At 39.9% G+C, this 12,325-nt stretch overlaps 1 protein-coding gene across 4 annotated transcripts in view; it reads right to left on the minus strand.

The window, feature by feature from the left end:
• LOC140733537 (b(0,+)-type amino acid transporter 1) overlaps positions 1 to 12,325 on the minus strand; it is a 79,899-nt gene that overhangs the window by 21,830 nt on the left and 45,744 nt on the right. Inside the window, exon 6 of one of the 4 annotated variants that reach the window (XM_073056999.1) lies at positions 956 to 1,405. The exons of the other annotated variants lie outside the window; for them this stretch is intronic. Coding sequence (XP_072913100.1) covers positions 1,376 to 1,405 — 30 coding nt within the window. The 3' untranslated portion in view covers positions 956 to 1,375. Of the gene's footprint in view, positions 1 to 955; positions 1,406 to 12,325 lie in introns of those variants that run through there. 4 annotated transcript variants of the gene reach the window in all.

Raw genomic sequence — 12,325 nt, forward strand, 5'->3', positions numbered from 1 at the left:
GTCACACAAAGACAAATATACATCCCAAGCCCCTGAATGACATGTCCTGTAAATTGATGGTGCATGGGTGTTGTTGGCAAGAACAGGTGCTCAGCAGTTTGCAGACCAACGCATGCATGCACGCAATCCAGATGGTCTTGCAGCGAGCGAACACTGGAGGGCAGCCCTGATGGGAGGGGCCAGCCCCCAATCCAGCATGGATGCCGTGCCACACTGCCTCCGGAATCTCCCCTCAGCAGGAGGCCTAGATCTTGCTGGAACCGAAGCCACGCAGCCCCCTCCAACAAGTCTCTCCAATAAACCAGTGAACCGGACTTGCATTATCTTATGTTACCAGTGTCCAACAGAGTCTTGCAATCACAAGAAAAACATCCAAGACAATCACTCACTGTTAGACTGCTCGCCAACTCTGACCCCTTTCTGTAGCAGGCAGCAATATGGTCTGCACCATCCAGCTCCTCCGCTGTATCAGCTACATATTTAGTATGGTGAATAATTGCATGATATTTGATCATGCAATATAATAAGACTCCAAACAAGTTCTAAACAGAGACTGTGATAATAAGAAATATCTGTTTGGCACATAATTTTCCTGCTAATTTTGGATCTGCACATCTGTGGATGTGAACTTCCCACTATTCAAGACACTTACAGAAATAGGTGCATAAAAAGGGCCCGAAGGATCATTGGGGACCCAAGTCACACCACCCACAAACTGCTCCAACTGCTACCATCTGGGAAACGGTAGCACAGCATTAAAGCCAGGACCAACAGGCTCTGGGACAGCTTACTCCACCAGGCCATCAGACTGATGAACTCACGCTGACACAATTGTATTACTACGCTATATTGACCTTACTGTTGTACATACTATTTATTACAAATTACAATAAATTTGCACATTGCACATTCAGAAGCAGATGTAATGTAAAGAATTTTACTACTCGTATGTGAAGGATGTAAGAAATAAAGTCAATTCAATTCAATAATTTCTGATTCAATCAATCAAATGCCTCATACGCCACTGGTGTTTAGGGCAACAATGAAGGTCCGCTACCTCTGCTTGTCCTTAGCCATCTTCTCTAGTGTGCCCCAGGTGTGGTTCAGGGTCCTCATTTCTGCCTTTGCGGTATGGCGCCAAGTTGTCTTTGGCCTCCTGTGTTTCGTCTGTACTTCAGAGATCCAATGAGGTGCTGTCTTGATGATGGAGTTGGCCTCCCTTCTCATCACATGACCAATCCATCTCTAACATTTCCTCATGATGAGTGTGGCATGTCCTCTTGGTGAGACTAAAGGACATTGATGGCCTGGAGATCTTTCTTGGCCAGAAAATACAGAGGATCTTCCTCTGGTGTGGAATGACAGCTTGGCAAGGTCATTCTCTGTCATGCGCCAGCATTCTGACCTGTACAAGGGGGTAGACAGAACATAGTTTTAGTACAGCTTCACTTCGCAGTGGACACTGTAATTGGTTGATCTCCAGATGTCGTTTATCAATTTGAAGACATTTCTAGCTTTGCTGAGTCTGCAATGGATGTCGTCCTTGGTCCCACTATCTTGCTGAAAAACACTACCTAGGTAAGAGAACCTGGCGATGTAAGTTGACACCATATGCCTTGGTGTGAGGAGGAGACTCTACGTAGAGGTCATGGTCTCAGTCTTTCTCTGGCTGACGCAGAGTTCAACCTGTCCACCAAAGGTACGTTAGCACTGAGTTTTCTCTTGCATGTGCTGCTATGTGTGTGATAGTAATAGGAGGTCATCATCAAAGTCAAGCTCATCTAAAGTAGAGAATAGAGTCCACCTAATGCTTCTCTGCTTATCTCTCATTGTTTGCCTCATAACCCAATCAATCACCAGGTTAAATATCGCCGATATCACAGAGCCTTGCCTGACTCCTTGCACTCACCTCAATAATAAGCAAATGCTTTGAGAGGCTGGGCATGCTGCCATCCACACTGGATCCCTACAATTCATCTAACGTCACAACCAATCGACAGACAATGCAACAGCCACAGCTCTGCACACCGTCCTTAAACATCTGGAGAAGAGAGATACTTATATGAGAATGCTGTTCTTGGACTACAGTTCAGCATTCAACACCATAAGACCCTCCAGGCCTGACAAGAAGCTCAGAGACCCTGGTCTTCACCCTGCCTTGTGCAGCTGAATCCTGGACTTCCTGTCAGATCACCAGCAAGTGATAAGAGTGGGCTCCCTCACCTCTGTCCCTCAGACCCTCAACACAAGAGCCCCTCAGGGCTGTGTACCAAGCCCTCTCCTTTATTCTCTGTATACCCATGAATATGTCACCATGCACAGCTCCAATCTGCTAATTAAATTTGCTGATGACACTACACTGATTGGCTTAATCTCAGATAATAATGAAGCAGCCTACAGAGAGGAAGTCATTTCTCTGACACAGTGCTGACAAGAAAACAATCTCTCCCTGAACATCGCAAAAACAAAGGAATTGGTTGTGGACTACAGGAAGAATGGAGACAGACTAACCTCTATTCACATCAATGGATCTGGGGTTGAGAGGGTGAACAGCTTTAAGTTCCTCAGCATACACATCACCAAGGATCTCACATGGTCTGTACATACCGGCTGTGGGGTGAAAAAGGCACAACGGCACCTCTTTCACCTCAGACCGTTGAAGAAGTTTGGTATGCACCCCCCCCCCCCCAAATTCTAAGAACTTTCTACAGGGGTGCAATTGAGAACATCCTGACTGGCTGCCTGGTATAGGAACTGTACCTCCCTTAATCACAGGACTCTGCAGAGAGTGGTGAGGACAGCCCAGCACATCTGTAGATGTGAACTTCCCAATATTCAGGACATTTACAAAGACAGGTGTGTAAAAAGGGCCCGAAGGATCATTGAAGACCCGTGTTATCCCAACCACAAACTGTTCCAGTTGCTACTATCCGGGAAACAGTACCACAGCACAAAAGCCAGGACCAACAGGCCCCGGGACAGCTTCTTCCTCCAGGCCATCAGACTGATGAATTCACACTGATTTGAGTGTACTCTATATTACATTGACTGTTCTATTTATTATAAATTATTATAAATTACCCTGATTGCACATTGCACATTTGAACAAAGACATAACGTAAAGATTTTTATTCCTCATGTATACGAAGGATGTAAGAGATAAAGTCAATTCAATTCAATTCCAGCTGTGACTTCAAAGCTCAAATTGCAGCCCCCAACTGTGCAGGTGAAGTTAGCACAGAAACTCTGGATAAGCTGGACAATTTAGAAAGAGATGCCATATGATCTGAGATTCCGCCAGATGTTCGCCCTGTGGATGCTGTCAAAAGCCTTTTAACAAATTTAACATGCCAGGAGGTGCTAAAGGTGTAGCTGAATGGTCTCAATCTGAAATGGTAACTGTTCATTTCCCTCCTGATCTTGATGCTTCCTGACCTTCAGAGTTTCTCCAGTACATCTTGCACTACCGTTCAATTATTTCTTGGATGCAGTTTTTGTGGCGGGATAAATGAGGGTCTCATTTGTCCTTCACTGAGCGAGTAGACTGCTGAATGGCACAGCAGCGTGTTTTGGAATGGAAGAGAGACCAAGGATTTCTGGATGCAGCACCAGATGCTGTGACGGAAGAGGTAGGACAAGATATATTCTGTGCCTGTGAAAGGAAAGCCCCTCTGTTAAATTATGTTGACAACCTAATAATCCTGCACCCATGCTTAGCAATTTCAAGAGTTATATGTATGAATGTATAGGATATATTTAAAGTTTCAGAAGTTTTCAAAGGCTATTACAAATCATAAGCTCTACTAAATATTTTAAATGTTATTATAATGCTTAGATATAATGCAATTAAATGAAAAGAAAGGAAACTACTTTCCACTTAATCTTCACTCCATACTTGTTTCTTCTCTCTAACATGAATGGACAAAGAGTGCATTTCCTGGTCTACATGCTAGATATCACCGGTGGAATGGCATTCTGTAAGTAATCATTGTCTTTGAGCAATTTTAGGAATATCAGGTCTTCAAAGATTTCTAAACAAAGAAGGTGGCAGTTCCAAATAGAATTGGCAGCTTTTTAAAGGATGATTCAGTATATTGCCACCCTCTTCACAATCTGAAACTTAATAGTATTTTGTTAATATAAGTTCCAAATACTACCGTGGGATCAATGGGTGAACATTGGAGCCTTTATTGATTATTTATTATAGTACGGGGACAGGCGCTTTGGCCCAACTGATCCATACCGACCTCCACATCATCTCTGCTAGTCCTGGTTAACCAGTTCGGACCTTAAGTACATATGACAATAACAAACCAGTTTCAATTCTCTGCTAAGTTTCTTTTTGATTTTACAGCAAATATTGTAAATCTTGCCTCACAGAGTTCTCAGAATCTGGACAAAAAAATAGATCACACATCATTTGCTCCTTGTTGGGCATGGTGTCCCTCTGGATGTTGCAATGGTGCCTGAAGAGGCTCCAGAAGGTTCTTGTTCATCCATTTCAATGTCTTCATAAACCCATTGATTAGCAATTCTTTCTCAATACGTTTTTTTTCTTACGTCAAAACTTTGCCTTAAACATCCTATTTTGGATATATCTCTTTCTATCCTTTTAAAATATAGTATGCAACTTGCATTAACTGTTCTCTTCTACTTAGTCATTTGGATCCAAATTATGGAGTTCCCTCGGCAGCAATGAAACCCTTAATCACATGTTACATACCAGCAGGCAACATTGAAACCTAGAAAAATGCACCTTGGAATAATAACTCCAGGGGATGGAAACAAGATAGGAATTCTACAGAATATAGTTACAGAACTTAAATTCAGTCATTGTTGTAAGATTATTTGTATCAACAGCAGAGGTTTAAATATGTAAATCTGTGTAAATTTGCTATGGTTTTAAATTGACAAAAAAATCTGCTGGTCACCTAATTTCAATCTACTTTAGATAGTAATGACCCCAAATGCACAACCACATGCTTTTACATTCATCAGATTAACATTTACCCTCAAGCTACGTCCGCACTAGACCGGATAATTTTGAAAACACCAGTTTTGCGTAAAAATGATAGGCGTCCACACTATGCGTTTTTAAAAATATCTCTGTCCACATTGAAATGGATATTTCGGTGAATCTCCTCCTACTGCGCATGTGCAGGACTCATCTACCGAAAACAAGCAACATGTTTGGTGTCGAATCTCGACGTGAAAGACTTGCTGCACGTTTGTTCAGTTACAGACTAGAAAAACTTAAACGACGGACAGCTGTTGGCTCTTGTGCAGGAGGACTTAAAGTAAAAAAAAACATATACTGGAGCGTATGGAGGCAACTGACAGGGAGTTCACAGACAGTATGACCCAGCTGACGACGAACATTGAAAAACTGATGAACTCTGTTGCATTAATAAAGCCCCTTGTTAAATGTATAAAACATGTCTGCATCAGTGTTATCTTGTATTTCCATACAATGTTACATTAGGCTGTTACACATCTATTGCCAGAGAAGCACTTGCATAAATAGGTAAACCACCTTCTTACGAGCAAGGACAGAAAACAGGGCAAAGTGAGTATACTTATTTATTCAGTAAGTTATGGGTCAAAGTATTTGGTGAGTACATTTCTAACTCTTCTGGCTTCAGTCTCGTTGCCATCTGTTCTGAAATTGTTAGGTTGTGTTCAAGAAAACAATGAAATGGCGCACTGCCGTCACCATCTGTTCCGTCACGTCATGACAGCATTTTTAGATTTCTCCGGTTACCCCGTCCACACTGCTCCGGCCAAGTGGAGTTATCAAAATTACACACCCTGGAGAGCGTTTCTAAAAATCTCTGGTTTCGGGGTACGAAAACGCCGTTTCAGTGTGGACGGAGGGTAAAAACGAAGAGAAAAAGCTTTGGTTACGGATTTATCCGGTGTAGTGCGAATGTAGCATCAGTCATCATAAACTGCAATTACAGCTACCCAGGACGAGTAGGTCATAATCAAGGGTTAATTTTAAATGTTATGTGATTGAAAATATTCTGCATACAAGAGCACCTATAGCATTAGCTCAGTTGTCAGTGTGATACACTATAAATGAAGGCTATTTGCTGCAGGTTGCAGAAGCTACTGAAAGAATTGTCTATCTTCACTTGAGAAGCATGTGTAGTTGTGGGCCCTAAGGATGAATGCAGAAAGGAGCCTTTTCGTTTATTTTGGAAAAACTCATATTTTTTTCTGAAAGAATGATTTATGAAGAATGTACTGCAAATTGTTCCTTCTAATTAATATACAGCCAAATCCAAAACAAAAATCTGTTTTAAGTGCTTCAAGCAAAAAATGTGGCAGCCACAGATAATAAAATAATGACATATTTTCCATGTTGTTACTCTTCTCTGTATAGATAGCAAGAGCAGTATTTATTGTTTTTCCTTAGCTACCTGGGTGATGTGATGGTGTGATATCTTTATAAATCCACTGCAATCTTAACTGTTAGGTAGGGAGTCTCAGAATTTTGACAAACGTTTTTCTAGAAGTATGAACAGTCCAGCACAGTACAGGCCCTTCAGCCCACAATGTTGTGCCAACCTTGCAATCTACTCAGAGATCAATCTAATTCTTCCTTCCCACATAGCACTCTAGTTTTTGATCAACCATGTGGCTATCTTAATAATTTCTTGAATGCCCCTAATGTATCTGCCTCTACCACCATCCCTGGCAGGGCATTTCATGCTCTTTCCACTCTCTGTCTGAAGAACATATCTCTAACATTCCCCCCCCCCCCCATACTTTCCTCCAATCACCTTAAAATTATATCCCATGGTATTAGCCATTTCCACCCTGGGAAAAAGTCTCAGGCTATCTACTCAATCTATGCTTCTTATCATCTTGTACACCTCTATCAAGTCACCTCTTACCTTCCTTCACTCCAAAGAGAAAAGCCCTAGTTTGATCAGCCTGTCCCCATAAGACATTGTATCTAATCCAGGCAGCATCCTGATAAATCTCCACTGCATCCTCTCTAAACTTTCTAGATCCTTCCTATAATGAGGTGACCAGAAATGGCAACGATATTCCAAATGTAGGTTAACCAGGGTTTTATAGAGCTGCAACATTACCTTGTGACTCTTGAACTCAGTCCCCTCACTAACGAAGGCCAGCATAGCATATGACTTCTTAACCACCCTATGAACCTGTGCTGCAACTTTGAGCAAATTATGGATGTGGAGCCCAAGATCCCTCTGTTCCTCCACACTGCAAAGAAACATGCCATGAACTCTGTATTCTGCCTTCAAATTTGACTTTTCAACATGAATCACTTCACACTTTTTTGGGTTGAACTCCATCTGCCACATCTCAGCCCAGCTCTGCAACCTATCAATGTCATGCTACAAGTTACGATAACCTTCTACATTATCCACAGCACCACCTATCTTAATGTTATCTGCAAATGTACTAACTCACTCTTCCATTTCCTCATCCAAGTCATTTGTAAAAATCATAAAGAGCAGGGGTCCCAGAACATATCTCTGTGGAACACCACAGATCAGCAACCTCCAGGCAGAGTAAGCTTCAACGAAGACCACCCTCTGCCTTCTATGGGCAAACCAATTCTGAATCCACAGAGCACACACAAAATGCATTTTCACTGGATGCCATGCCTCCGGACTTTCTGAATAAGCCTACAATGGGGAACCTTATCAAATCCTTTACTAAAATCTATACACAGCACATCCACTGTTTTACCTTCATAAATGTGTTTTGTCATACACTCAAGTAATTCAATTAAGCTCATGAGGCATAACCTGCCTCTACAGAGCCATGCTGACTATCCTAAAGAGTCCATGTTTCATAAATAATGCTCATAAATCCTGTCTCTGTGAATCTGCTCCAATAATTTGCCACCAATCAAGTAAGACTCACTGGTCTATAATCCCCAGGGTTATCACTTCTCCATTTCTTGAACAAAGGAATAACATCGTCCACCCTCCAGTTATCTGGTACTCTTCTTGTGGCCAGTCAGGATGCAAAGGTCATCACCAAAAGATTGTTTCCCATTATAGTCTGGGGTATATCCTGTCCACCTCTGGGGACCTATCTATCCTAATGTTTTTCAAAAGTTCCAGCAGATCCTCTTACCTAACATCAACATATTCTAGCATATCAAACTACTTCTATTGAGGTAGAACTACAGAATGTATAGAAAAATAATTCTATAATCTGTAGTTTCTTATGTGGAATATCCAAATCCATCTTTAAGTTGACAGTGCACTCACTAACTACAAGTTTCCTTTGATTAACAAGAGTGAACTACTAATACTCTGCCCCCCCCCACCCCCACCGAAAAGGTTCTGTTTCGTATCTTTAAATATAGGATCTACTTCCCAAACTTGAAGGAAGGAAAAAGGAACAATAAGCTGGGACACCTAGAAAATCATTGAAGAATGAAAACAAAACACTACAGATTTTGGAACTCTGGTGTTTAAACAGAGAATGTTGGAAATAGTCAGCATCACAAATCATGAAGTAGTTAAATTAGAGGGACATAAAAGGATGCTGGTTTAATACTGAGTTGGGGAGAATTTTTTTTCTCAGATGCTTGTGAACCTTTGGAAGACTTCAGCCAAAAAGCTTCAGGTGTCATATCAGTAAGAAGTATCAAACAGAACTTGATAGACTGTGTGAAAATCAAGGGGCATGGGACCTGCAGGAAAGTGGTGTTGTGTCTAATAATCAGTACAACCATGATCTTATTCAATGGCAGAGAAAACTCAAAGGTCTATAGGTCCTTCTAGAACTCTGATTGCTTGTGTTATTTATTTTTATTCATAATTGAATAAATATAAATATTCTGAACTAAGCTAGAAATCAGTGGCTATACTTTAAGAGTTTGAAGCGATTTGGCATGTCAACAAATATGCTCAAAAACATTTATAGTTGCACCGTGGAGAGCATTCTGACAGGTTGCATCACTGTCTGGTATGGAGGGGCTACCGCACAGGACCGAAAGAAGCTGCAGAAGGTTGTAAATCTAGTCAGCTCCATCTTTGGTACTAACCTACAAAGTACCCAGGACATCTTTAGGAAGCAGTGACTCAGAAAGGCAGCGTCCATTATTAAAGACCTCCAGCACCCAGGGCATTCCTGTTTTCTCACTGTTACCATCAGGTAGGAGATACAGAAGCCTGAAGGCACACACTCAGCAATTCAGGAACAGCTTCTTCCCCTCTGCCATCCGATTCCTAAATGCACTTTGAAGCTTTGGACACTACCTCACTTTTTTAATATACTTTAAAAAAATAATCCATTTCAATATATGTAATTGATTTACTTGTTTATTTATTATGTTTTATTTTATTTATTATTATTTTTTTCCCTCTCTGCTGTATTATGTATTGCATTGAACTGCTGCTGCCAAGTTAACAAATTACACATCACATGCCGGTGATAATAAACCTGATTCTAATTTTGATTCTATCAGTGTCTATAATTAAATCTATTGATATATAATGCTGGGGAACATATTTATGAAAAATTAAAAACTATTTACCACAAAATTATGACTATTATTATTAGAGTATGCATGTAATGGCAACCCACATTGTTTTTTTGGGGGTTTAAAGTTCAAAGTACATTTATTATCAAAGTATGTATACCATATTGAACTTTGAGATTCACCTTCTTGCAGGCAGCCACAAAACAAAGACACTCAATGGACCCCACTAAAAAAATACCCATACAACAAAGACCATCAAACATGCAATGCATGAAAAAAAAAGAACAAATCATGCAAACAATACAAAGGTAAACAAATAACACACAGAACATGAACGACAGATAGCTCGAAAGTGAGTCTACAGCCATGGAGCCAGTTCAGTGCTGCTGCCAGTCCAGGAGCCTGAAGGCTGCAGGCCACAGACCACATCCCCAGTGCCAGGTTCAGCACTGCAGCTGTATTTGGAATGTAATTGAAATCCAAAATGACTAACACCACAATTGCACTCTATATATATCCCCCTGTATCCACAGTAGCCTCATATGAAGTCAGCATTGATACATTTTGAGAAATAAAATTCTGGTGGACAGTATGTTGAGAGATTGAAACGTTTGCAATTGGATATATTGTACATCCAAAGTGTTGTATATCCCAAACATTAGTACCAAGTGAATAGCTCTTCTCTTAATGATTTTCTATCATTTATATTCTCACGCTAATCAGAAATGTTTACCTGGGTAGAATTGAGATCAGGACATGAGTGAAATATATAAGTACTTCTCAGAATGTTTATTTTCATTCAATGGGAGGTACTAGGCTCAGTTCATTTTGATTGGTTAAAAGTTTAGAAAAAAAAGCAAGTACAGCACAGTACAGGAATTAATAGAACCTTTACATAGAATTTGATGAAGTAGCAGAAATGAGATGGAACATCCTTCATGGGATGATATGTTTACAACATTTTTTCAGTTAATACTCCTTGATGATAAACTAAAGCAATATGAAGTCATATTTCAATGCCATAGCCTGACATTGTTTGATATTTTCCTAAATATCTGTAAAAGAGAGACCAGGTCTCAATCAGACCATTTACAGAACCAATTACACTACATGTCAATGAAAGTCAAAGTCAATGAAATAGTCATTAAACATTTCGTTTGTGTTAGAGAATTAGTGGATTCAATATTCATGGGAAAATTAGTTGTGGTTCTGTCTCAGAATCATTTTCCATATTTTAAATAAATTTATCCCAAATGAGTTATTGCACTGTGACCCTTCTCTGCATGGGTGGTTAGTCAGTTGTAGGAAATAAATAAGCAATTATCTATAAATAAGCGCTGCATTTATTATACTTGGAAACATGGTGACAATTTTTCTATAGATTGCAGTTGGGTTTTCACCTGTAAAGCCAATAAAATCCTCAAAACTTATTTATATTTGTGTTCTGTGGTTTGTAAAGGTTCTCTATTTCAAAGTTATGACTGATGAATGTTCAAATGTTGATGTCCTGTCACTTAGTTGCTGCTACTGTGACTTATAAAGATTATTAGTCTGTTATTGTACATAAACTTAAGTAGCCTTATGGTAATAGCTTTACAGCATAGTTTTAAGGTGAAAGGGGGAAAGCTTAAAGGAGTCATGGCAAATTTCCTTACACAGAGAGTGGCAGGTACCAAGAACCTGCTGCCATTGTTCTTAGCAAGTTCTGAACTCTAATAGGAGTTCATGTGCTACCATCATCCTCAACCCTTCCCAACTTTTGGCAGGAAACAGTCTATATCTGTCTCCTTTTTGCAATCTCATTCTTTTTATCCAACTCTCCTGCACTGCCCCATTCATGTCACCCTATATTTCAGTTTTGGTCTCTTCAAGCAGGATCTTGGTGTTGTCCTTTGATATTTTCCCCTAAGTTCAGAAATAAGTGGGAAGAGAGAAATGTAATTACTTGATTATTCCCATCATAAGGACATAAACCACTCAAAATTTTACTGCTATCTTTCTCTTTACATTTTGTACTCATCTCTGAGCATTATGTCCCACATGTTCTTATTTCTTGTATTACTGAAGTGAACAAATATTTTGCTTCAATTTGTCTGTTGCCAGCAAGCATGAATCCTGTCCAAAAAAGTGGTTTACAACTCAGTTTCTAAGTGGAGCAGTAACATGGAACTGGAAAAAAGGTTAACGGGAAGTAAGAGGGAAATGGGAATCCTTGGATTGTTTAGGCATTTGGCATGGACTCAGTGGGATGAATGGCCTCCTATAAGTCATGAAAAACTGCAAATCATTTAACAATAATTAACTCTAATAAAGAAAGCTTTTCAAAATGAATTGCCTATGCTTCACATGCCTGGCAAGTTTGTCCTTTGAGGTTTGACTTGGATCTTCGTTGAATTATGAAACAGATAGACAATAGATTGCAGAGGGAATTTATTAACTGACATTTTGTGTCAAATGTTTCTTTTCAAATGTCACAGCAGAGTGGTGTCACAGCAGAGTTACTACCACAGTGATTCTAAATTACTTTGGTCATGAAACAATTTGTGCCATATTCATATTGGAGAAATATTCTTGATTTCCAATAAGTTGCAAGAGCTCATTCCATTTATCACACAATGGCTATAGAAAATAAATTACTAATCCTTTTAACTAAGTTCCATTTATTTATAAATGCTTAGTTGCACCGAATGGCATGTTATTGTCCTATTCTTCGCAGGAACTGATCTCTTCTCATCTCTCTCACTCCCTCCTATCTTTCTGTATGAAACAGTCTACTGTCTGTCTCTTCAGAATCAGAAAGAAAAGAGCACTCTTCCTGGGGCTCCGTCAAGCTCCTCCGAGATCATT

Source organism: Hemitrygon akajei, chromosome 9 (assembly GCF_048418815.1).
Source record: "Hemitrygon akajei chromosome 9, sHemAka1.3, whole genome shotgun sequence".
Lineage (NCBI taxonomy): Eukaryota > Metazoa > Chordata > Chondrichthyes > Myliobatiformes > Dasyatidae > Hemitrygon > Hemitrygon akajei.